Source organism: Rhinopithecus bieti, unplaced genomic scaffold (assembly GCF_001698545.2).
Source record: "Rhinopithecus bieti isolate Rb0 unplaced genomic scaffold, ASM169854v2 scaffold_20310, whole genome shotgun sequence".
NCBI classification, from domain to species: Eukaryota; Metazoa; Chordata; class Mammalia; order Primates; family Cercopithecidae; genus Rhinopithecus; species Rhinopithecus bieti.
Genome location: NW_016810331.1, coordinates 1197439 through 1224268, shown reverse-complemented (window position 1 = coordinate 1224268; position 26830 = coordinate 1197439). Strand labels below are relative to the sequence as shown.

The 26830-nt window shown below is 51.2% G+C and overlaps 1 protein-coding gene and 1 long non-coding RNA gene across 2 annotated transcripts in view; one reads left to right on the top strand and one right to left on the bottom strand.

Annotated features, from left to right (window-relative positions):
- LOC108541951 (uncharacterized) overlaps positions 1-14847 on the top strand; it is a 31584-nt gene extending 16737 nt beyond the window's left edge. Inside the window, exon 4 of the long non-coding RNA XR_001889126.1 lies at positions 14717-14847. This is a non-coding gene — a long non-coding RNA (uncharacterized LOC108541951). The remainder of the gene's footprint in view (positions 1-14716) is intronic.
- TMEM72 (transmembrane protein 72) lies at positions 995-26651 on the bottom strand. The gene is made up of 5 exons (XM_017891719.1): positions 26303-26651; positions 10010-10076; positions 5931-6002; positions 4223-4362; positions 995-3350 (listed from the first exon to the last, which is right to left on the bottom strand). The coding sequence occupies exons 1-5, from the start codon at positions 26604-26606 to the stop codon at positions 2869-2871; spliced, it is 1065 nt and encodes a 354-aa protein (XP_017747208.1). The 5' UTR covers positions 26607-26651; the 3' UTR covers positions 995-2868.
- Between the last annotated feature and the right edge of the window lie 179 nt (positions 26652-26830).

Sequence of the window (26830 nt, the reverse complement as noted above, 5' to 3'; positions counted from 1 at the left end):
TTTCGGAAAACTAAAAACAAAAAACCACCTTAGGGCTGATGGGAGAGGGAGACAGAGGACCCATGTGTGACCCCCAGGGTGCAGCTGCTAACAAATGTGGGGTCCACTATGGCATTCCTCTGAGGTAGGCATTGGGGGCTGTACCCTCCCCAGGCTCTAGCCCTGGAAACTGGAGTGGAGACAGGAGCTCTTGGACCTGAACTGTCCTTGCCACAGACCCAAGTCAGGGTGGTGCTTCCTCAGTGCCCCCTCACAGCGAGTCTCCCATAGGGGATAGGGATGTGGTGCAGTCACAGTGACTTGTTTGTAGTTCTGAAAAGCACTGGCCCCTGTCTTGTTGAGTTACTGCTGTGATTCCCACATACTAGGGGAACCTGAGCCAGAGATGCAAAGGGGCTTGAGAAAGGTTAGACATGTATTAGTGGAGGTCGAATGGTGCTCAGCCTGGTGCTGTTTCTTCTACCTGTCACTCTGTTCTTCATCTACAAAATGCTCCCCTCTCTGCTGAGACAGGGAGGGGATCACAACAGGGCCAGCCCTTCTAGTCTTTGCTTCTTTGCAAGGATGCAGATCATTACAACATCTGCTTTGCAGGGATCCTACTGGACAAGGATGTGGTCATAGAGGTCACAGGCTGAGAATCAATGGAGACACGTGGTGCTCATCTACTTATGAGAAAGATGTCACTTTTTTGCTTGGTCCACTGATGGTTGAAAGTTCTGACCTATTTAATGATCTCACTCCAGCTTTTTGTTTTTTGTTTTGTAGCCATAGGAGTGTTTGAGAACTTTACTAACCTAGGTAAGGTCATAATTGTCCTGTAATGCTGCACACCAGCAGACACTCTCTTAACTGATGGCAATCTCCAGGAAGACTAGGTGCCTCAGAATTCCATTGCATTGTCACTGGAACTCCCAGCGCACACTCTAGGATACCTCCAAAAGGGTGCTCCCAACACACATCTCTAAGACACACCCAAAACAACACTCTGCACTTGGGTTTACTGAAGTGTTTATCAAACGAGATCTGACAGCTCTGACATCACATTTTGTGGTTTGCTTCTTGCGACCTGGCCATCCAGCTTTGCTGACTGGGGCTCTGAGGACAGAGCTATTCCGATGCACAAGAACGTCAGAGGCTGGCCATGTCTGTGCCATGAGGGTGTCTGTGGCCATCGCATTCCCCTTCCATGGATGATGGGAAAGACGCCTGGCACCTCTGCATTTAGGCTCTTTCCATGCACAGGGGCCTGCCTGAGACACCCGGCCCATCAACCATGGGGTACCATCCTTGCCTACCACCTACCTATACCCATATCCCATATTGTTCACTCTTCCCTGACTGTGGACAGTCAGGTCCTGAGGTCCTGCCTTGATGGCAGCTGAAGAAGCAGCTCTGCAGCTCTCACCATCAAGGGCTTGCAGGAATGTCTTGATTAGCCATTTGTCATTTGACTGGCAAGACCTGGGCTACTGCAGGAAGAGTTCTGCTTATCGGCTTATCAGGAACACCTGCTACATTTAGGCCCCAAACTGATACTAGCTTCTTGTTGGCCATTATTTTCATACCTTTGTAAAATAACCCGTAGGGAACATTGAAATGTGTGAAAGCACAAACACAAGTTTCTCATTAGACCATAGAGCATGTGCTCTAAGGTTCATTCTACAGAGCTTGGCGTTAGTCCCCACAGGGACTGGGAAGCCACGGGACTCTTCCTCCTGACTGCTCCCTCACTGCAGTTGCCACGAAGAATGGTGTGTCTGCTCTTCCTGGCAACAGCCTCATGGACCCGACAGCAATTTTTAGAAGTAAAGCCTCTATTGCCAATCCTTTACAGATTTACAAAGGAATATCTGATTCAGATGTCTTTGTTCCTTCTGGGTTAACTGTCACTTCCACGGTCCCATGGCAGAGAACTTGCCTGCTTGTCCACCTTCCTCCTGTCCTCCCATTTTCCCTCCTTTTCCTCCCCCCTCACTTCCTTCCATTTTGAAGAAATTTATATTTATCACCTAATCTGCTACCAGGCGCCTAAACATGGCACTGCCACTTCTCACCCCCGGGCAGCCTCTGTGGTCCTGCACACAGCAGGCACTGCCTTCTGGGCCCTGGCATTCACTGCTTTCAGTTTGCATCATCAGCTTGGAATCTTGGAAAGGCCATGTGGTAAGGAGGCTGGAAACCCCTAGCCATGTTTCTGGAATGAGCTTTGCTCATCTGGCCTGGCTTTCCCACAGTGAGCACAGCGTGGCATTGTTTCCCTGAGCAGCTCAGCCCCAGCCCTGGAGCATGCAGAGAATGCGGCCCACGGCCTGACTGCTCCCACCAGAGTCCTGCAGTCTCCCCTCCCGACCCTGAGCAGTCTTGGTTGGTCAAGACCCACGGCCACCTTCTCCTGCCTTGGAGATGCTTAAGTTGCTGACACTTCCCTGGGCCTTCAGAGATGGGTAGATCATAGGTTCCTCACTGAGTGCTGGGCCCTGGATCAGGAGTAAGAAAAGGCCAGAGGTTTTTGCTGGGCAGACATCCTCTGTCCTTTCTGGGCTGAGGCAATGGCACCTGCAGCCTTGTGTGCAGTGGGAGTGATGGTCTCGTTGCGGAAGCATAAGGGTTTCCCCACCTGTGGCCAGGAGGAGGGAGCTTGTGCTGGCTTGAGGTGGCATGAGCCTTGTTTGTGCCTCCCTCGAGGCCTCTGCAGAAATGCTGGCCAGTCACACCTCCTGATGGCCTCAGGGGCCCAGCCAGCGTGGGGGTGTCTGTTTACCCCTTGAAAAGCTGACCTGAGAAGACCCTGAAACTCCAGGGAGGGCCATTGAGCTAGGTAGACCCCTCACTGAGTGTCCTCCAGGCTGGAGCAAGAACAGGCGCTCAGAACAGGCCAGTGGCTGTAAGAGATGACAGGAAGACTGGGGCCTGGGGAGGGGGAATGATAGGTGTCGTGTCAGAGGTGGTCTCCTCTTCTGGCTCACTGTCCCCATCATCCAGACCTTTGGCAAGGGAGGGGACGATGCGGACCACATTGTCTTCAAAATGCACCTGCTTCTTTTTGGCCAGGGAGTCAGCTGGCTCCAGGCTCAGCTCCATCAGCGTGTTGGGGGGCTGGAGAGCACTGGGCTTCTTGGTCCCCTTTAGGATACTCTTCATGTGGATGAAGAGGGAGCTGGGCCCCTCCTTGAGGGCCCCATGGAAGGTGTAGGTTTGCTCTGTGTCCCCAGAGCCGGTAGTGCTCACGGCGCTGCTGGAGGGGTCTGTGTACTGCTCTGGGGAGGCCAGCACCTCAGGGACAGCTTTCCTCTTCTTCCGCTTGCTCAGAAGGAAGTAGGCCAGGCCAGTGACGATGAGCATGGAGCCTGGAAAAGAGCCAGAGATCAGGACATTAGATGAGTCGCGGAGAAAATCCAGAGCCCTTGCGAGCATGTGCAGCAGGGCTCCTGTGACCCTGCGCTGTGTGGCCATACACAGACCCCTGTGGCCCTGGCTTTCTTGCCTGGCTTGTCCTCACACCCCACATCAGATTTGGAGGTCCACCTGGAGGCTGGGACGGGGATGCTAAATGGCAGGAAGGATGGGGATTCTGCTTTTCAACATGGTCTCCCTGGAGGGCTGACTTCCCTGTATTGTAGATGGGTTCATGAGGAGAGGGCACAGTTTTCACAGATAGGGAGCAGAGAGAAGGACACTAGCAGAAAAAGTCGTGGATGAAACTGAAGAGGTGGGAGCAAGAAATTCTGGGTTCTGCGATCAGAAAGCAGGCTGGCCAGTGGTGTGCACCTGGAGAAGTGGAAGTAGATGAGGCTGTGAAGATTTTCTGGGATCCCACCCTGAAGTGCCTTTCAACCCAGGCTGAGGAGTTTGGACCTGAATGGGTAGGCACTGAGGAGATTTGGAAGGGTTTGGGCAGGGAAGTGGCCATGTCACACCTCTGGGAAACTCAGACCACACAAGGTCAGTGGGAGGAAAGGCGAGGTCCCCTTTGCGGTTCCACTTCTGGACGGCTCTGTGAAGGAAGGATGCACTTCTCAGGACATTCCTATCATTTGGTCGGCATGGAGGATGTCTGGCACTCCTGTGATTCCTCATGCCCACTCTCTAGGTTAGAGAGGACAGTGGGGCAGGTAAGGGCCCTGGAGCCACCACTGGAGCTAGACTTTGAGGGGTTCAGCCCCTCCTGCTCAGAGCCCACCTATTCTGGGGCTGCATATCTCTACCCCCATGTTCTTACCTGGGATGGTCACGTGCCAGACCAGGACGGGGTGGAGGAAGCAGGCCACCGACAGCAGCAGGTAGGCCAGGAACTTCTGGAAGCAGCCTAGCCAGTGAGCCTTCTCCCTTACTCTGTCTGCCGGGGACCCTGGTTGACACCTGGTGAGAGGGAGCCCAGGTTAGCAGAATGTGTCCCAGGAAAACTTCAGCAAGACTGGATGCCATGGAGTCTGGGCCGGGCCCTGCTGTGGGCATGCTCTGCAGTGGGCCCTGGTTGAACAGGAGGCCCTAGCAGTCCTTGGTGTGGGTTCCACAATGAGTGGACTTGCCTGAGTCCATCTAGAGGGTCCACAAGTTTTTGAAAAGCTGCCCAGCCCTGTCTTTCTGGTCGAGGGGGAAGCAAGTTAAATGCTCTCAGGATGCTGCATGAGTTAGTGAGGAAGAGAGCTGGAGGCTCAGGGCTCACTGGGAAGTCTGCACCAATGCAGAGAAAGTATGCAGTTCAGGAGCCACCTGGCTGGGACAGTTATGCCTGTAGTGCACTGTACAAGAGGCCTGGCCAGGTGAGTGAGCAGGCTGGAATCCAGCTGTGCCTTATTCACCCAGCCTTGCCTAGGCACAGGACAGTGTCAGCCCAAAAGGGCTTCTTTCCTAACTGTATACACAGGGACCACACATAGCCCTGGCAGAAGTCTGATGTTGAGCAGCTTCCTTCAGGGACGCTGCCTTCAGGTTTCACAGGCGGCAAGTGCCTGCCTGTAGACCCAGAGCCTTCATCCTCTGAATTGGCCTAGAGCTGAGGCTCTACACAGGCGCATCCTGCCTCTCTAGCTTTGAGGGAGTGCTCAGGCTGTCCAGGTGGCCCAAAGCACTGCTTTCTTATACTCAGCAGGCTGGACTGCCATGGCTCACTGGTGCCCCCTGGTGCCCATTCCTGTGTGTGTATGGTGGGGGGGTGCGGTGGAGTCCATCCAGGGTCCATTCCTCCCCAGCCTTCCCCCCAGCTGAAGTTTCAAGTACACCTTGGCAATGGAATTCAGCAGAAAGGGGGAAAGCTTTCTGCCTTAGGGCTGGTGAGCCTGAGAGGCAGCCAGTGGCCTTGTAAGGTGCTGGGACAGCTGGATCTGAAGACTGGCTCTCTCACTGACCACCCAGAGACCAGTGTCTAGGTTCTGAGAGCCGCAGTCCTTGGTCTCACCGATGACAGCTTCCACATACTGAGTGTAGGCTGGGAAGCAGCAAGGGCCTCCCGAGATCCTGCAGGGTCTGCACTCCTGCCCCACGGAGGGGTGTACAGACGTACCGCCCCTGACTTGCCCCCAGGCCCTAGGAAGAGACAGAGCCAGTTCCCAAACCCAGGTTTGCTCACTCCCAGCTGGGCCTTCTGAAGGGTCCTCATCCCGTGGCAGATGGCTCAGACACTGGGGCCCAGTGACTGGCTGCTCCTGGTGAGGGGGAGCTGGACTTTTCTGGGGATTCTGAGCAAGGACAGGCCCTGAATGAATGTGTTGGTTGGTTTTCTTGGTTGGAACCATGGCAAAGAAGGCAATGGAGCTCATGGGCCTGCGCCCACCTCCAGGTCAGGCTGGCTGTACTTCGGTGGGGGGATCCTGTCCAAGGTGGCTTCAGGAGCAGAACATTCCCTGGTTGTGGGTTCTTGGGTGGAGACATCTGTGGTGTCTGGGGCTGGGGTGAACAGTGGAGGGGTCTTTCTGGAGACTACTTACTGGAAGCAGATGGCCAACAGCTGAGCCACAAAGTAGGCCCCTTCGCATATGGAGACAGCGGCTCCTGTAAACCTGCGGGTGAAGACAGGTGAGAGGCAGGCTGGCGCCTCTGTCCTCCTTCGCTTTCCTGAGGGCTGTCTTCTCACACGTGGCCTCTTGATATCACATCTACAGCCAGTGGACTGACCTGGATTCCCCCAAACAACATTCACCAGGGGCTGTCTCCAGGCCATGGCCTGTTCCGTACTGGGCCATGTTAGGGAGAGGTGGGGTCTGGGGTTCAGAGATGAGTGGGGAGGGCACCGTGGCCAGCAGGTGACATGGCCTTCACCTGGTACTCTGTGTGACACTGGCAGGCATGTTCTTCTACCTGCTGGTCACCAGGATGGACACCCACTGCCTGTGTTCCAACCTTAAAGCTGGACCTGTTCCTAACCCTTTCCTTCTTCCTTTCCATATTGCCCAAACAGTAACCAGGAGCTGTTGATTACATTCCTTCAATACCTTCCAAATCGCTTCTATTCTCTGACCTCATGGGCATTGCCTGGGTTTAGGCCCTGCCCCCTGGACCCCTGCACCAGCTCCACTTCCTCACTTACCCCAGCCCTGTCTCCTGCTCCTCCACTATGTCACTCTGGGCTGCGTGACACCTGAATCTGATCATGTTCCTCCTGATACAGAATGCCTCAAAGGCTACTCGTGCTCCCAGTGTGGTCCAGGGATCCTGCAATCAGCATCTCCTGAAGAATGTGTAGAATTCATGGCTCCCAGGCTGCTCCTGGACTCACATTAGCATCATTGGAATTGGAATATGTACTTGCAGAGGGTCTCACTGCCTATCCTCCATGTTCTCTTGACAACTCAAGAAGCGTGCCACAGGGCTTTTGCACAAGTGAGCACTTCCTGGAAGGCCTTCCCCTTCCCTCTCCAGTCTGTCTGGTGACCTCCTCTTACTTCTCCATGTGATACCATATGACCAGAGCCACCAGTCTGTGAACTCCCACAGGGTGTTCCCTGTCTAATTCTGTGCAGCCCAGGCTCACAGTGGGTTGGGTTTACTGGGCTCCATTAATGGGCATTGCAATGAATGAAGGAATGAAAGTAGATAGTGTGGTGCAGAAGGTGGCTTGGGGCCAGGGTTTCCTCAGAGCCATGGGTGTTTCTACCAATCTAGAAACACTCTGTGATTCTAGATTGTATGATCACAGGTGAGAGGTGTGACGTTTCTGTGTCTCAGTTTCCTCAGCTGTAAACTGGGGTTATTATAGTGCATCAACAGTAAAACTGTTCTAAGAATTAAATGATATTTGTAAAGCACTTAGGACCATGCTTGGCACACAGTAATTATATCAATTCTCATTATCATTTCTCTCTCCATGTGATTATTTACATCATTTAGTAATCTCTACTCCTCTCACTCTCTATGCCTCCCAAGTTACCCCTTGGTTTTAAAATGATAATCACTAACATTTATGTAATGATTGCTATGGGTCAGGCATAGTTCTAAAGGCCTTACAAATATCAACTCATTTAGTCCTTGCAACAATTTTATAATAAACACTACAATTACTGTCAGTTTACAAATTAGGAAAGTAAGGCACAGAGAAGTTTGCCTCATCACCGACAGCCCCTTATCAGTAGCAGGGGAAAGATCAGAACCCAGCACTCAGGCTCCAGAGCTTGTGTGCCTAGCAGGCCCATCAATACACGTGCTACGCAAAATAATTTCCACTGACTTTTCCTACACCCTGGGACAAAGGGATATATCAAGGCTTGGGGAATAAAGGGACCCATTCAGACTTCCTGTCTGGTGCCACTGAGTGGCAGGGAGGGACAGAGAGGGCAGGCAGTGTGTGCTGATCCTGCAGGTGTTAGAGAGCAGGACACAGCGAGGGGCAGGGGACCCCAGGCTAGACTGGACCACCCAGAGACCACATGGGTATAGGGTCCCTTCAAAACAGAGACAGAACAGGTTTCTGGGCAGAAGGCAGCCTACATTCACGTGCCATGGCCTGACCCGAGAGTTAGGTACCCACTGGAGAGGAGGAAGGCCCGCCTGCTTCTGGATCCCAGGGCAATGGTGCACAGCGGCCAGGGACACGGTCAGTTAGACATGGAGGGTGTTCAGAACGAGGAGAAGTCACGTCCAGCCAGCAGGGGCTAGCAGGCTTCAGGGCACAATGGCCAGGGCGGAATGCCAGGAAGGAGTTGGTCAGGTAATTGGGCAGGTGGAAATGGGTTGGGAAGGTACTTGGGCCCCAATGGAATGAGTCGGAAGCTTAGAGGCGAGCATGCTGGTGAGTTTGGAAACAGCAGGTCGAAGCTCAGGCTGTACATGAGTGGCAGAAGTGAGGCCGAGGCCAAAAGATGGCACAGGGTGGTGGACAGAGGTGGTGAGAGCCCCTTGAAAGGCTTGTCAGAGAGATTTGTGTGTTCTAGAAGCAGTGTGAAATGGGCCTTGGAGGGTGGCCTTGCGGTCTAGGAGATGGCAGGTGTGAAGCCCAAACACAGCAGGGGCCTGCTCTCAGGCAGGAGGGTGGGAGACTGCTAAGTACACAGGTCCAGCTGCCACTGAAGGTGGAGGCAGATCCTGAGAAGGGAGGGGAGTGGAGGTCACAGCCTGGTGGACCTGTAGGCAGCACTGGACATTTGTGGGGCAGCCTGGCAAATTGTATCTATTGCTTCTCAGCTCAGTAAGTTCTTCAGGATTTGTGGGGCTACTAGAATACACAGCCTTACTATCTCATTAGGAGAAACTGCTGGAAGCCCCTCAGAATGGGGCCTGCAGAGATGCTGTGGCAGAGACCCAGGTTCTTCTAACCCCTGGACACCACTGCACAGGGGTCACCTTCTGTCAGGGCACATTTACAGAGGTAACTGGTGGTGGAAAAGAAAGGACCATTGCCTGGGAAACAAAAGGGTCTTGGGTTCGAATCTGGATCCTGCGCTCATGAGCTTGGTGGATGTGGGCTAACCTGCTTACTCCTGAATTTTCTCATCTGTAAAACTAGGCCAATATGCACTTCTCCTACAGTGCTGTGAAAGCTAAAGAACATAATGCAACTAAGACATTTAACTGTGTTTGACATGTAGAGAAGCTCAAAATATATATTCTTTGGGACCTGATCCCCCTTTATCTAAACAAGAATTCCAATTATATTTGCTGAATAAATACATGATTGATGGATGCATGGGTGGGTGGGTGGGTGTATGGATGAGTAGGTGGGACAGATGGAAGATACGTGGGTGATGATGATGGTAGATTGGATGGGAAATGGATAGATGGGTAGACAGATAAATGTGGGTGCCTGGATGGATGGGTGTGGTGAATGGATGAATAGATGGATGGGTGAATAATGGGATAGTGGGTTGGATCGATGGATGGTTGGGTGTATGGGTAGTTGGATGGCTTGATAAATGTGTAGGTGCATAAATGGATGGATAGGCAGGTGGATGGATAGATGGGTGGCTGGCTGGATGAATTGGAAGATGGATGGATAAATGGGTGGGTGGATGGGTAAATGGGTGTGTATATGTATGTATGCATGTATGGGTAGATGGATGGATGGGTGGATGGATAAATAGATGGGTGGGTGAATAGGTGGATAGGTGAGTGGATGGGTAGATAGATGGATAGATGGGTGGGTGGATGGATGGAGGAATGGATGGATGGATGGGCAAGTGGATGAAGAGGTGGGAGCATAGATGGATAGGTAGCTGGATAGATGGGTAGATGGCTGGATAGATGGATGAATGGATGGGTGGATGGATGAATAGATTGGTGGGTGAATGGATGGATGGGTGGGTTGATGAATGGATGGGCAGATAGATGGATAGATGGGTGGCTGGCTGGATGAATTGGTGGATGGATAGGTGGGTAGAAAGGATAATTCATTGATTTATGGGATGGTCTGCACAAACCAGGAGCTATTCTAAAGCCCCCCTCGACTCCCTTCACCCCTGAGATAGGATGGAATTAGCATGGGAAGGGGACTGCTCTGAGTTATTCTGAGTAGACAGATGTATGGTGAGTTGAGCAGAACTTACAGGTCAAAAGTGGCACGTGCACACATACTCACAGTAGATAGAAAGCCAGGCTTTTGAACTGGCCCTGGAGGAAGGTCTCAGTGCCCACGCCGATCAACACTAAGGGGCAAGAGAAGAAGGAAGAGTGGGCCTAGAGCTCTACACTACAGCACTGCCCTGTTGGGGATACCTTGGCTGTGGAGTGAGTCTTCTTCCTGGGGACTGAGAGCCAAGGTAGGTTCTTCTCTTCATGACACAGGCAACTGTGACTAGCAAGGTGCAAGAGAGCAGGAAGCCTCTTGGATTGGTCCCTGGAACTCCAGGCAGAGGCCCAGAGGTCTTCTGATTAAGCTTCCCCAGAGCAGCCACCCTTAGTGCCCCCAGCGACTGCCCACACTAATGTGCCACCAGCCCTTTGGTTCACAGCTCTTCTCTGCCACGTGCTGGGGCCCACCCCAGTGTGTGCTGTGTGTCTGGCTTCAGTGCTTGGCCGTGGATGGGCCCTGCCCCAGCCCTGTTCTCTTGCTTGGGTCGCTGGTTGCTGTTGTGTGGCCTTGGTCTTGCTTGCTGAGGGGTGGCTGAAGGTCACACTCATTGCTCATTTCTTTGGACCCCGTGCTGACTAAACCCCTGGGTTTTCGCCCTGACAAGGAAATGTTGCTCAGCCTCAGCTCTCCTCCTCCCCTTTCGTGGCAGTTGGTGATGACCTTCCATTTGTCCTGGGTGAATTTCATCTCGGACCTGCCTTTCCAGACTTGCTATCTCTGGGTGCTCTCCTCACAGGGATTTGCTGGCTCCCATGGCTTCCCACAACCAGCACAGCACTGACCCTTGGAGTCCCTGATAGAAACATTCCAGGGGCAGTGCATTGGCCTGCTGAGCAGACATCTTTCTGTCCCTAACTGATTACACTGTTGGACACCCTGTTTCTCTCTGGGCTCTGATGATGGCCCTGCTGTGTGCTGGAGTGTGGCTTCATCCTCTCTTCCTCCCAGTCAAAGATGGTGGGCTGGGTTGTCGTCCCTGACAACCTGGGGGTGGCCCCTCCTCCCTGCTGCTCATGGGGCTGCTTCCTGGCTTCTGATGCTTCCTCTCTTCCCTGGCAGAGACATTGTGTGGGCTTCCATCCCCTGGTGTTTCAAGCTGAAGGGGACTTCATCCAATGCTGAAACGCCCCTCCCAGAGAGCAGGGAAGAGCCTTGCACTGAAGCGACCAGCACTCCTCCACTCCTCGATTCCGGGGGTGGGGGGTGGGAGGGGTGATCGTGGAGATATGGGGCGGGGGAAAGGGGACAGAGCACTTGGATCTAGGCAGGCGAGAAGAGGCGGTTATATTTTCTGAGTGATGGATGGAGGGCTCTGGGGCTCCGCCGTGCTTCATGGGCGACTGCCCACACTAACGTGCCACCAGCCCCTTGGTTCACAGGAGGCGGACACTGAGTCTCCCACCCTCTCCAGGTTCCAGCTACCCTGCTGGCTCACCTGGGGCAAGGACGGATGATGCTAGCGGGCCACATACCCCTGCAGTGTCAGCCTAACTGAAGGGTCCAAACTTACAGAGCACTTCAGAGCTTCCACACCATGGTATACACATCCCGGCCCTTCCAGCAGGCCCGTGGCACAGGAGTCCCACTCTCTTCGTTTTACAGAGGAGGACAGTGAATCAACGTCAGGAGTACATAAAAGCTAGAAAGTGAGGGCCATAGAGACCAAGAAAATAGAGAGACCAGACTACTAGGTGGAGAGATATATATTCATGATATCCAGCTGGCTGCAGCATGTGCTTCGTGCGTGCGTGGAAACATGTGATAACATGTGTGTGGGGTGGCCTTTTGAGCGGCACGGTGAGGTGTGAGGTGTGTGAAGTGTGTGAGATGTATGTGTGATAGGAAAAGATGATTGAAGTATGTATTGACTGTGTGGCGTGCGTGTGGTGTTGTAGTGTGTAGTGTGTGAGTGCTATGTGATAGTGAAGTATGTGTTGATATAGAGTGAGTGTTATGTGAGTATAAAAAAAATAAGAGAAGTGTATGTGAGTGTGGCTGATGATGTGAGGAGTGTGAAGTGTATGCATGTGAATGTGGCATGTGAATATGAGAGTATACCGTGTGTCGTGAGCAGGGCATGGACGCACGTAGTATAATGGTTTTAATACTCAATGTCTGCACTGGGAGATACATTTGCTTTTTAATCATTGCAGCAGTCCTATGAGAAGATACTCTTGTTATTCCCACTTTACATAGAGGAAACTGAGGCACACAGAATGTAAGTCAAACCAACCAACCAACTACGGATGGAGGCCCAGGTCAGATCCTGAGTTTCGGTCTCTCATTTTCCAGTTCATAGCACAGTCACCCAATCTCTCTGAGTCTGTTTCCTCATCATACCTCCTGCACACAGTGGTCATGAGGACTGCAGTGAGCTAACTGATAGCAAGCATGTCACGGGTGCTCAGTGAATCACTGGCTGGGGAAGAAGTGCTTGCTGCCCTGGGCCTGGGAAAGGGTGTTCGACTCAGGGCTGACGTCTGCGTTGAGCACTCGGGAGGGCAGGCGTGGGCTCCACTCACATGGCATGTCATGTTGGCCAATTTGCAGGGGCTAGTGGCAGACGACCAGCAGATGGCAGGAAAGGGTCTTGGGAACTCAGCTTCTTCCCTGACCTGCACCCATTTGGCATGTGGAGAGCTATTTTGATACTTTTGTTTTGTACTCTTTAGACAAACAAAGGGTCAGCGGTCACAGGGGCATTTGAGGAACACTGTAGAAACAGTGCTGGTTTGCATTAAAAAAATATCAAAAAATGGCAACAGAGAAATGAGAGCTGGATGGAAATTCCAGTTCTGTGTGTTATTATACACAAATGATAAGTACTTAATTCATCCAAGCTGTGTTTTCTCATCTGTGGAAGGAGCAGAATGAGTTATAACTCAGAGTAATTGCTTGGATTGGAGAAAATTGCTTGGATTGGAGTCTGAAATGCACGGCTTAGTGCTTGATAGATGTCAGATGATCAATGCAAAGAGGCGACTCCTTCCCCCCAACTTGGCCCTGGCAGCTTTCCCAGTGTCCAGTCAGTCACTTTGTACTAAGGAGCATGGGGTCACTCCCACAAGCTCCCTCCCAACCATAGTCGGCTGGATTCTGCGTGTCAAGACTGAGGGATGCCAGTTGGTGGGAGGAGGAGAGTGTGGGGAGCCAGGAGTATGGCTCCTCAATTTACGCAAGGTGGAAGGGGATCAGTGGGGCGCTCATGGGAGGCTGTAAAGACCTTTGATATCTAGGCCAAAGGGTCACTGCTTTCTGCTCAATCCTCCCACTTTTGGGGTTCATGTTCCTGGATGCAGAGCATGCCAGGTTGAGACAACATGGGTCCTTCCTCTGTCCTCCACTCTGTTTGCCTCTGGTCTTGATGTTCAGGCGGCTCTGCTGGGAGCGACAGGCCCACCCTCCTTGGGGGGCGGCTCCTGGCCACTTCTCCTAGGCCTACTTGGTCTTCTGTGGTTACTGGTTGGGCCAGGCACCAGGCTCATGCCTGGCGTAGGCTTAGTCTAGCAGGAGAGATGTGATGTGGACTGAGAAAAGTGCATTCAGCAAGGGCAGTGACCCAGGCTGGACGAGGGACTCACCCAGGAGCTCTGGGGCCAGACAGGAGGGGCCGCTCATGGGACTATCAGGGAAGATGGATAAAGATGAAGGCAGAGTGGACTAGAAAAGCAGCAGGAATGGACCTGTGCAGATGGAGGGGCCAGGCATTGCAGGGGGTGGGAGCCCCTAACAGCAGAAGCAGGGACACGGTCGGGGACAATGGGCAGTGTATGTGGATCAAGGTGACTGCAGGGTTCTTAAATATTGGGCTGTACAGCGTGAGCAGAAGGGACTCATGTTTAGACTGGTATTTCAGAAAGCTCCCTGACCCCGTGCAGATGGTGCGAGGCTTCAGTGATATTTGGTGGTGGCTGAGGGACAGAGACAAGCTCCAGGTGCTCCTGGTCACCTCCTCTCCCAGCACAGGGTATCTGCTAGCTTCTTTGTTGACTTGGGCTTGAAGCACTGTTCTGGCTGTGGCTCCTGATGGTGTGGTGCAGGTGGCTTTCTTGTCCAGTGGCACAGCAGGGTGCTTGGCATAGCGGCTCAGGAGAGTGGAGGGTCTGTTCTGTCTGGGGACTCAGAGAAGGAGGTTTCCCAGGCATAAAGCAGAAGGCATGCCCTGCCCTTGCATGTCAACGTTTGGGCTCTATCTGGGCAGTGGGGGGCAGAGGTGTGGGCTGGCCAGGAGGTGTCTGGGATTGGAAGCTTCCTGGGCATGTCAGCCCTGTTGCCTCTCACCCAGGTGCCACCACACGCCAGGTAGACAGTAGGCCCTCTCCGTACGTCTTGTTTCATCTGCACATCTCCCAAGTGGGAACTGTCAACCCTAAAGTCTCCCCCTTTTCTCAGTGATGTGCTGGCTGCCATCTCTCAGGAAAGTTGGCTAAGAACTTTTTTTTGCTGTGAAGACACGCCTGCTAATCCCTGAGAAGTGAGACTGACATTGTGAGGAAGCCTAAGCCAGCCTTGTAGAGAGACTTCTAACAAGAGAGAGGGAGAAATGACAGCGAGAGAGAGAAATAGAGAAAGGAAGCAAGAGAGAGAAAGAGAGAGAGAGAGAGAGAGAGAGAGAGAGAGAGAGAGAGAGAGAGAGGCACAACAGCCCCAGCTTGTTGTGGGATGTGGAACAAATGACGGAAAAAGTTATCTTTGACATTCTGGCACCGGCAGGTGTGACACAGACTGGAAGTGATGGACCCAGACAACAATCAGAACCAAAGCACCAGATGAGCCACCTCAGCCACGTGAGCCATGCCAGCCACCCTATCTGTGACTCCACCTGTGGCCCCAGTCATCATGGAGCAGAGGTGAGCTGCCTCCACCGCGTTCTACCAGAATTCCCAAACCACAATGTTTTGAGCATAATCAAATGATTGTAGTCTTGTCACTACGTTTTAGAGTGGGTTGTTATGCAGCCACACACAGGTAACTGGAAAAGCAGTTTATTCTGTCATCTAGTCACCTGAGGTTTTTGGCATGGAAGTCTCTGTGTCTGGTCTGACTTCTTAGGAGTAAACATTATATTCTGACTCCTCAGGAGTAAGCATTTCTGGGTCCTGCAGCACCTGCCCCATAGCCTTGGAGATTCAGACTCCGAGGAATAGGGGTGGTGTCTGGGGACTTCCACTGGGTCATGGAATCCTATTGGTGGTTTTATATTTTAAGACTTCATAGAGGATCTGTGGAGGAGAACACTGTATCATCCAAAGCAGGTCCCTTCCACAGTTGCATTTTGCAAACATTCCCAGTAGAAAAAGTGAAGAAAGCAAGAAGTGAGATTCCTTGCTGTAGGAATTTTGTGAACTGTATCCAACACTCACCCCAGACAGCCACATTGGGCCTGGCTGTGGAAGCCCCTAGCCTGGTGTGTTGACTGGACTGTACTGGAAACAAAATATTTTGGAAGGTATCACAGTTCCACATGACACAAATATAGGACTCCAAAGTGTTTTCACTCGGGGCCTGGAGTTTCCCCAAAGTTTTTTTTTCCAGGGGACTAGTCTCCAGAATTGGCAGGAGGTGAACATGAAATGTGGCCTGAAATTTAGTGTGGGCTTGAATGAAGGATGGGATTGGCACAAGTAAGAAGGAACTCCTCTCCAGTCTTCTGAGCGTCTGTTCCCAGAGGCTGCATAGGTGGGCCCCCGCCCTCTCAAAGACCTCACTTCAACCCATGGATGAGGGTGGCCCACTCCTTGTTTTGTGGAATTGCACCTTAGGTTTCTGCCAGGTTTCCAGATTTAGGCGGGGCTTTCTGTGAAGCACAAAGAAATTGTGGCACCCAGAGAACTAGGACCAGGGTGGGCCCAGAAAGACACCAGGGCTCAAAATTAAGGAGTCACGCCTCCTAAAATTACAGAGGTGCTCGTTCATTAAGTAGTGTTCTCCCTAAAACTAAGACGGTATTTGTCGTTAAATTAAGGAGGTATTCTAAAATGAAGGAGGTGCTCCTCTAAAATAAAGGGGGTACTTACTATAAAATTAAGGAGGCCCTCATTGTAATGTAACGTGGCCCTCACTCTAAGCCCGAGGCGGCACTCCCTCCCTCAGGAGCAGTGTAGGTCCTTCCCTGGCCCTGACAGTGGTATCCTTCCCTGGCCCTGGCATCCAAAGATTTGGGTGGCCGAGGGTCTGAGGGCTTCTAGCTCCTTGTGGAATTTAGCCTGTGCTCTGGCCTTCCATCCTTCTCATAGGGCAGTGAGGCTTGTGTCTTGGAAACTCTGCCTTCACAGGATGCTAGTCCAATGTGGAAGTGGTTGGCCTGAATTAGCAATTCACTGGAAAAGATACCCCTGGGGCATTGACCGGATCTGGGACCAGGGACTGAAAATCTGATCTTTGGATTAGCAGATCAATGATCAGGAGCTAATCAATGGAGATAAACAATGGCACAAAGGCCCTGCTACCCCCAGAATCAGAGCCTCATGACACCAAATTCTCTGCAAGAAAGAATCACCCTGAGACTTGCTTCAATCTGGCTGTGCTGTTTTTCCTGCCCAGATGGAGGGGCACGGGAACACTGAACAGCACTGCTTGACAGGGCCATTAGTGGCATTTGACTCCTTCCATCCCTCCCTGTTATCCCACCTCAGGCTCCCCAGATACTCTCACCCCAGCCCAACAGAGGTACCTTACGCCCATTCCAGCACAGCTCACCCCACACCTCTGTCTCACTCCCTGCATGATCCCAGGAGGTGCCTTGCATTGCACCTTGATGGAGCCATTCATGGACAAGCCTGGCCTCTCTCATTTCGTTAGCTCCTTCCCTCCAGTCTCTGTCCCTCCTGTCTGGGCCAGATCCAACCTTGGTACAAGAATTTTCTTCTCTCTGGGGCCAGGGCTTGCTTCTGTGTTGCTTTCCTGAGCTGTTTACTGTAGTTCAGGCTTGGCAGAGATCAGAGATCCTGGGCCAAGAACCTGTGGTGCAACCCTGGGCAGGGCAGCCACTGTGTGAATATCCTTGTCATCCTGGAGCTCTGGTCTCAGCATGGGTGGATGAAAGCTAGGAGGGGGTTTCACCGGAGCAGAAAGAATACGGGGCCTGCATCAGAAAAGCCGAGTCCTGCATCCTCAGGAAAGTGATTAACTCTCTGGTCTGCATCTTCTTCTGAAAAATGGGGAAAATAAAAACATGCAAAACGGTGTCCACCACTGCTCAGTCTAAGTAAATGAGAGTGCTGCACAAATGCAGACGATGGCTAGGAAAGCTATTATAAGAGGCAGGTGGTGCCCATCAGTATTCTCCAGGGAAAAGAGAGGGTTTATTCTCATCCTTTGCTTCCATTAACACACTTGTAGTTTTTTTGTGTGCATCCAAAAAGCTCTTCCCTGTGCACCAATGTTGTTTGTTGTTCACTAATTTACTTTGAGGTCCCTTCTCAAAGCCCAGTTGGGATATAAGTGACCCAAACTCCCATCTATCTCCATATCTCTTGTGTTAGCCCTCCATAACCCTGCTAGGGTTCCCACGGGGCTCAGGCCAGCATGTTCCTGAGGCTGGGGCCATCTGTGGAGCTGCCTACTGAGGGGATATTCTCCTGGCCTCAGGCTGCTGCTGCTCTTGTCATAGGGCAGACCTCATGGTCCACTGTTGCTTATCCGTTCTGACTCCATGGGTTGAATTGTGACATATGTCTTGCATTCATTGTGATGCCCTTGGTGGCAACATGGGATGCTTCACAGTCATCAGAGGCCACACTAACTGGGTTTTTGTATCAGGCAGTGACCTTGGCACTGGATGCCCTGGGCATTGGATGAGAATTTTGTACTCACCGTTGCTGAGGGCAGCCTCAGAGCCCACTATGTATATTTATTGCTTCCCTTCATTCTCATCTCCTGCTGGACTCAGGATCTCCAAGGACATCTCAGGGAAAGATGCACCAGGCTGATGACAATGGGCAGGAGAGGTGGTCACCGCCAGGGTAGAGATGAAAAGCTAGATTTGTACCATTTCCAAGGTGGAGTTGCTGGAGCCGGTTGCTGTGAATTCACTGGGACAGTAAGTAGTAGCCACAGGCTTCTTAGCTCAGAAGTTGTGGTAAACGGTAAGCATGGTGGGGAGGTTTACCAACGTGTGGAGATCAGTTCAGCTGACATACATGAGCCAGGGTTCGGAGACAGTGTGGGAAAAGAGAAGGATTTCATGGTAGATATTTCTGGACATTCAGTTGGAAGCGACCTCAGATTAGCTCGTATTGAAACCGTACAGCAATTTGGGGGAGGACTGATGTCTTAACGATATTGAGCCTTCTGACCCATCAACAAGATAAATCTCCATTCATTTAGATTTTCTTTATTATCTCTCAGCAATGTTTTCTAGTTTCTGGTGTAGTTAGTTTTACGTCTTTTGTCACATTTATCCCTAAATATTTCAGATTTTGATGCTATTATAAATTGTATTTTAAAGATCTCATTTTCTAATTGTTTGTTGCTAATGTATGGAAATACAGTTGATTATTATATATTAAGCTTATCTGCTGCAATGTGCTATTCCCTCCATTAGCTCAAGTAGCTTTTGGGGTAGCTTCTATTAGATTTTCTATAGATGATAATGTCATCTGCGATTACAATTTTTCTTTTTCCTCGACAACCTGTATGCATTTTGTTTCTGTTTCTGGCACTGGCTAGAATCTCCAGTACAATGCTGGTTGGATGTGGTAGAGTGGACACACTTGCCTTGTTCCTAATCTTAGGAGGAAGCACCTGGCCTTTTACATTTAAGTAGATGTATGTTTTCTGTAATGACCTTTTAAGGTTGAAGGAGTTTCCTTCTGTTACTAGTTTGCTGATGATAGTTTTATTTTAATCATAAAAAAGTTGTATTTTATTTAAAACTTTGTGTTTATGTAGATGATAATATGGCTTTTCTTTTTTAGTTTTTAAATATGATGTCTTAGTCCATTTCGGCTGCTATAACCAAATCCTATATACTGGGTGACTTATAGATAACAGAAATTTATTTCCTACAGTTTTGGAGGCTGGGACGTGCAAGATCAAGGTGCTGGCAGATTTGGTGTCTGAGGGACCCCTTTCTTGTAGAAAACTGTCTTCTCACTATTACCGCATATTGTATGGTAGAAGGGCCTAGGGAACTCTCTTGGGTCTCTTTTATAAGGGTGTTATTTCCATTCAGAGAAGGCCCCACCTCCCAATACAATCATCTTGAGTGTTAAGATTTCCACATATGAATTTGGCTGGGGGTGGGGGGACACAAACATTTAGTCCATATCACATGGTAAGTTGCATTGATTGATTTTTCAAATGTTAAAACAACCTTGCATTTCAGAGATGAACTTCACTTGGTTATGATATATTATTCTTTCAATATATTTGTATTTGTTAAAACTTTGCTTAGAATTTTTGCATCTATGTTGATGAAGAATATTAATCTATAATTTTCTTGTAATATCTTTGTCTAGTTTTGGTATTCACATAAATACTGATTTTATAGAAAGAACTGAGAAATATTCCCTCCTTTCAAATTTCTGGAAGAGTTTGTATGGAATAGATATTATTTATTCCTTAGGTGTTGGTAGAATCCACCTGTGAGGCCATCTGGGTTGATACCCCACTCTTTGGTGATGAGGAAGGACTCTGCATACCCACGTGGTTCATTGTCAGTATTGAGGATAGAGTCTCTCACGTAGAATAGCATCTGCCTTGTAAGGACTCTGATATGGTTTGGCTGTGTTCCCACCCAAATCTCATTTTGAATTCCCATCTGTTGTGGGAGGGACCAGTGGGAGGTAATCAAATCATGTGGGCAAATTTTTCACATGCTATTCTCATGATAGTGAATAAGTCTCAAGAGAGTTGATGGTTTTAAAAAGAGGAATTCCCCTGCACAAGCTCTCTCTCTTTGCCTGCTGCCATCCATGTAAGACGTGACTTGCTCCTCCTGGCCTTCCACCATGATTGTGAGGCTTCCCCAGTCACACGGAACTCTAAGTCCAATTAAACCTTTTTCTTTTGCAAATTCCTCAGTCTTGGGTGTGTCTTTATCAGCAGCGTGAAAACAAACTTATACAGGCCCACAGGATAAATTTCTTCTAGGTCTCAATGTCAGGGAGAACCGAGGTATTCACTTCCTATTCCTTCTCAGTGTTTAGGGAGAATACATCTGCTCACTCATCCACATGACAGGTTTCCAGAAAGCATTGCCTATGTCCCCCTTGTTCTCTGTCCATTCCACACACACCAGGCTTCTTCATCTGACCATTACCTGGCCTCCTGGGGGGCTTCCTGAGCCCCTTCTCCACAGTGTCAGCCACTTATGTCAGACAACATTTCTTTTTGTTCACAGCCCTCTTCAGAAGGTGGAATAGAACCCAGGACAATCTTGAAAGAGTTGTCATCCCATGAAAAATAAAACAGGGCTGCCACCTTTCCTCTGGTTGGCTTACTATATGTAGTGTAGAAATAGCCAAGTTCCTGTGGGCTGATCTTCACAACCCAAGCTCAGAATGTGATGAGAAATGTTTCACAGTATAATGCCCTTTACAGTGTAACCCCTTCCTCTTTCCAGCCTCATGGGTCACATACTGCTTTGCTCCTTTCCTCAGACCTTCCTACTTCTTCCATCCTACAAAAGGAGCCAGTAACTCATGCTACACAGTTCCATGCCCTGCACGTTCCTCTAAAATTAGCCTATGCTGAGTGAGAATCTATGTGCCAGGCAGCTTGCTACTTTAGCCATTGTTTCATTGAGTCCTCACAACTCCAGAGGGTAGATACAGTGGTTGTCCCAAGACACAGACCCACCTCCCAAACACTATGCTGCGGTGCTTGGTGCTCGGATGTGCATTTACTAGTTTGTTTTTCTGTCTGGCCTATGTATGTGCTCCCACAGGGCGAGGTCTTGCCATCCTAATCTATGTGTCAACACTGCATGACTGAGCACTCAGCAAAGTTTGCCGAGTAAATGAAACCTAACTGAAGTTTCAGATTTCTTGTTATAAAGCTAGAAGCAAGGCACAGGCACAAAGTTGTGAAGAAAGAAATGTTTGAACCAAATCCTATTGCGTGTCGGTGGTAGGTGGGGGAAACAGAGGGAGGCAGATTCCATTTACTCATGGAGCCAATTGTAACAGAAGAGGAAAACAGTCAATATTCACTTGGAAGGTCTGAAAACGCAATATGGGCTTGCTTGGGTGATAAATCACCTGCGAGACATTGGAGTGCGTGACGCTTTCTTCAACGGCAGGAGGTGGTCATGGGGATATACATGTAAGAGGGGTGAAATTAGCATGGAGGGCCCAAGATGGTCACTTCAGAAGCATTTGTTTTCCTGAAGGCTTTGAACAGGGCTAAGGTCAACTATGCATTTGCTGTATCCTTTAAAATATAATGAGAACAACTGGGTTTTAAACACTTCTTTTCTCTTAATCTATTTTAATAAGCCAATGCTCTAACTGTGTGGAAAGTATGGGAGCAGTTGAAAATGTGGCCACATCCATTATATAGAGAAACAGGTTAATGGGTCAAAACCTGGAACAAAACAAAACCCCTCAGTGATCCCAGGCTGTTCCCAAGCACTCAATTTGTGAGAAACAGCATGTCAGCCTGACAAGCAGAGTTCGCTCAGGATGGCTCTGCCTCCGTCCCCCTCATGTCCCTGCTGGCTCTGCTATGCCCTTTGCTTTGGAGCTGCCATAGCACAGTCCTGTGTTTGGGCAGAGTGGAGTTCCAACACCGGATCTCTGTCTCCTGGCCATGTGAGCTCTGCCAGGCTACCTCAGTGTTCTGAGCTTCAGTTTCCTCATTTGTAAAATGGGACTGAGCCCAGCACTCCAGCCTCACATGCATTTGTGGGGCTGGAGTGACACAATGACCATAATGCATGCAGTCACCCTATACCTCTGGACCCATCAAGGCAAGCCCTACTGTGATAGTTCCCTCTGGAAATGTGTGCAGATCTCTCTGTCCCCAGATGGGGTCCAGAAGCAGGTTTGGCTAGAGAAGGTCATGGTGGTGCTGGTTAAAGCATCTTGAGACAGAGAATGGACAGGTGCAATGAATATCGGTGTCTTGAGATTTAGGAAGTGTTTGGTGACCCTTGACTATGTGCTTCAGTGTACGTGTGTCCTCACCATGACCCCACCTGCCTGATCAGAACTGGCCAAGGGCAGGAGCATGAGGGTAGAGGACGGGCAGTTCTGATCAGGCCTCTCTTGCTCTGCTCTGTGTGTTTTTCATCCTGCATCTTGGGATCATCAAAATACTATGAGACATGCTTTTAAATCCTGATTTAGGTGGAGGAAATAGCAATTAGGAGTGGAGTCTCAGGAGTAGACCATCATCAAGTGGAACTTTGTCTTCTTACTTCCTGGTGTGAGACCCTGAGCAAGATTCTTCACCCCATCAGGCCTCGGTTTCCCTTCCTGTACAGTGGGTATGAGGATGAACATGATGATGTTTCCAAGGACAGGAGGATGCAATGAGATACTGCATTTAAAATATGTAGTGCAAAGCTTGGGCTTTGAGTATTATGTGAATACATACTCAAATAATCATGTTCATTCTCAGCAATCCCTGCTCCGGGCAGAGGCTGGAAGAGTGAAATTCAGCCCTGGAGATGGAGCAGTGGGGCCTCAAGCTGGAGCCTCTTTGCTCTGAGGGAAATTGGGAGACCTTGCTCAAGCGCGCAGAGACATTTTCTGAGCAAGCCTGTTTTGGGGAAGCCCAGGCGCATCTGAGTGTGAGGACACAGCCTGGAGGGGAGGGCTTTCTCTACGAGGCGGGGCCCAGGGACATGCCTCCCCTTCCCTCCATGCCCAGCCTGGACAGCCTGAGAGGTGTACCCTCTGCCCAAACAGGGGGCTCTTCCCATTCTTGTCCTGGCCACCTTGGCAGGGGCTGGGGAGTGGTGAGGGAGTTATTCGCGATTCCCCTGAGGTTAAAGGGTAAGAGGATGGCGGAAGTTCTAAGGGGAGCCAACCCTGCCTTCCTAGCCTGCAATCGGGACCGATGCTGTGGGACTGGTCCTTTCTCATCTCACAGAGGAGGAGCTCCCTGGATCACTGTGCTCCAGGCTCAGTTAAACCCATTTCCCAGGTCCCCTTTCCTGCCATTTGGTCTGTGCTGAGAACCTGTCACAGGGCTAAGCCTACTTTGGGGCCTGAGTCTCGCACTCAGGACACCTTTACCCTGTCTGCAGTGGACACAGGGAGAATTTGCTTTGAGGGATGGACAGGCAGGGGCCCCGGCATCCGCACGGGGGATGTGGAGTGCTCACAGCCTGTGTGCCATTTCCCAGCTGGGTCTGATTCCATGGGCAGCAGTGGATGCTGCGTCTCAGCAACTGAGGCACTTAGACATCACACTGGTGCATGCATGCACAAGGACCCACGTGTGCCTGCCCCCGACCCCCGCATCCCGAGCCAGGGAGGTGATGCAAATGAGCCCGGTGTAAACAATGTGAGAGTGGTCTGTGATGTCCTGGAAACCACATGGAAGGAATTTTCAGAGGGAAGGAATTTTCTAATTTTAGAAACACTTCCACCCAGGTGCTACTACCTGAGGCCTGTTTATCCCCATTTGGTGGCGGCAATGATCCGTCTGTGCTCTAGGACCCCTCATGATGTGGGGCTGGACACTGAGGTGGGGCAAGAATGGCCTGCGGGACTTCAAGGAATCCTAAGGAGGCATCATCCGAAGGCTGTGGCTTCATCCACAGTCATAGGGCCTTGACATGCTGGCAGAAGCACCCACCAGGTACCCTCAGTGCTTTTGACAGCCCTGATCCTGTCTGCAGGGGGTCCAGGGAGGAGGCTGCTAATGAGAGGTTGTAGCCTTTTAGCAGCTGCCTGGTCCCTGCAGGTGACACTCTGAGTACCCTTGAGTCACATGTCTTCCTAGCTTTTAAGAAATCCACACTCCCTACCTCCCTAGGGTTTCTGCAAAGTGAGGCCCTCTATTTCCAGTCTTATTTCCTCTCCAGCAGCAGTGGCCTTGTAAATGAAGCCTGGATTTCTCAACAGAGGATTTCAACAAAAAAGAGGCTTAGGAGAATAAGGAATTTGCAAATCTTGTGTACTGGAAATAGACCAGGAGTTCAGTGATGCTGGAAGAAACTCGAGATTTGCCCAAGAACACCAAACCCCTCTCTCTAGTTTCCCATTCACTCCCAGCACTCTAGAAAGCCCAAGCAAGATCATTTGAAAGCCTGGGCATTAGAAGGGAACTCATGGCCTATTTTTAGTCTGAATCTCCTATCAAAACCAAGAGGGAGGCCCATTCTCAGCATAACGGCAGTCCCTTGTACGGAGATAAAGGCTGTGGTTAAGACGAGCACTATGTGCGCGTGCACGTGTGTGTGTGTATGTGTGTGTCTGTGTGGGTGTGTGTGTGCGCACGCGCGTGCACATGGGAGTGTCAAGGGCCGCAGACTCTTCCATTGACTGAGATAAATCAGACTGTTAAACTGTCTCTAGCTAATCCATTAGAAGGATAGGTACATACATCTTAGAACAGCCTCTCGACAGGAGGTGGGCCTCTGCTCTGGGTGAAGTGTGGCTAGGAAAACTGTGGGATTCTTGGCATTTTACAGATTTCGAAACCAAAGTCTAGAGGTAGCAGGATGGACTCAGATCAACAGACATTGAAACCTATTTAGGGTGGCCTTCCTTTCCCCAGGATGGCTTGTTTGCTTGTTGGGGATCTTGGCCATCATTCCCTTCTGTGTAGATGACAACGTGATTCTGAAAGTGGCTGGATCTGGCTCCTCCATCAGCGCCTCCACTCAGAGCCTCAGCAGAGCAATTCTGAGCCTCCTCCTGCTGCCTGCTGGGCAGGGCTTCCTACTCTGCAAGGCAGGGAAGGTTTTGGCCAGAGCTCTGGCCTTTGTGAAAGTTGAAGGACCAGGGTTCCGGGCTGGCTGTCTCTCTGACATGCAGCATGACCTTGGGCAAGGTCACCACTCACATTTGAGCTCAGGTGCTCCATCCTGTAGCAGGAGGGGTGGGGTTAAACCATCCAGCAGCCCTTCGTGATCTAACTCACGGCCTAGATGCTGGAAGAGCCTACTGGCCAGCTCATGGCTGAACCCAGCCCAGTGCTCCTGAAATGACCCAGCTTCCCATTGAGCTCTGGAGTGTGTCATGGGGGCTTCTGCTGAGAGGTTTTCATCTTCAGTTCCACTTAGCCATGCTCAGTTCCTGCATCCTTAATCTGTCTGAACACCTGGCCAGCAGGTCCAGCATCTCCGTCATACAGATCAGAAAGTGCAGCTGCAGAGGGGGCAGGGGCTCCCCAAGGTCAGGCAAGTGACTGGGCTGGGGCAGGAACCAGCACTGCGTGATTTTGACCTGGGAGAACTTCCCCATTTGGCAAGATCCGTGGGTAAGCTTTTGCTCAGTGGTGGGGAAGGGCTTTGATAGGGGATGTGTCTCCTCTCTGTCCCCAAGGGACAATGTGGCTCAGAGTTAAGGGCTCAGAGTGCTGCCCGTTCACTTCCCCAATACAGATCCTGGCCCTGTAGGGGGCATGGGGCTAAGGGTCGGGCCTGCCCTGGGGAAGTGAGCAGGCAGGGCTCAGGATGGTGGCTGTGGGCTCTGCTCTAACAGTCTGCCCTCCTGGCCAGTTGAGCAGCCCTGTGCTTCTGCTGGGTGAGGGAGGGGAGCCCAGCATCTCTGGGAAGCATCTCTGCTGCTAAGACCACAGTTCACTCCTGCAGCCAGACCTCAGACGGGGGTCTGGGTTCCTACAGGATATTCTGTTAACAGGGTCCAGCATGGGCCCGAGGGAAGCCTGTGATCTCCATGTCCAGCCTAGCTCAGGCTGTCCCCACTGGGCAGAACTGCTCATGACTGGGAAATCTCTCTCCATGAGGTAGGGCTATGGTTTGAGTAAAGCAGGATGAGCTCAGGTGACCTTTTGTAGCTGCACAGCTACAAAAGGGCCCAGCCCTTTCTACCTTCACCTTCTGTCTCCACCTCCATCTCATGACAACTCTCTGAGTAGGTGGGGTAGACCCCTGGAATCATTTTGCAGATGAGGATCTTGAGGCTTCCCAAGGTCACAGGGAGGGTGAGTTGCCAAGCAAAGATCCAGCACCCAGCCCTCTGGCCCCCGGCCTGAGGCTCACCCCACTGCACCTGCTACTGCTCTACAGAGCAGTGTTTCTGGGGGTCTTGGGAAAAAAATTGAAGCACAGAAGTGGCCAGATGTGCCTGCTGTCTCCCGGCACCTCCCACCCCTCAGGCAGCCCTATCTGCCGTGCCAGTGTGCAAGGAGCAGCAGCAGGAGGTGGGGTCTTACCTGCAGCAGTGGTAATGCCCAGGAGCCGGCAGGTGTATTCCAGCCCAGTCCAGAACACCTGGAGCTTCATGGTGCCGGGGGTGAGGACAAAGTCCCGGCAGGGCGGGCAGCAAAGTCTCTGGGCCTGAGATGCTCCCGAACACCCTTGTGCAGGTAGGAGGCTGTGGCTGCTGGCTTGGGGCCCCTGCACACCAAGGCCCTGCCTTCCCAAACCAGTCCTGGCCACCGCAGCCTGGCCGAGGTGTGAATAGGGCTCACCTTCCCGGCTCAGCTCGTGCCCTTGCCGGGGACTCAGCTTAATCATTACCTTGGAAGAATGCTCCTGCTGCTCACACAACCCCAGCCTGGGCTGGAGCTGCTCAGCCCCAGCGCAGCCCAGCCGTCTGAGATCGGTGATTAGGGCTGGGCTGGAGGCAGCCTGGAGCTGGCAATTAACCATTTCTGCCTGGGAGGAGGGAGCCAAGGAGTGCCAGGCCCTTTCTTACCAGGCCATGCCTAGAAAGTCACACCTGGATTTCACACTTGCTG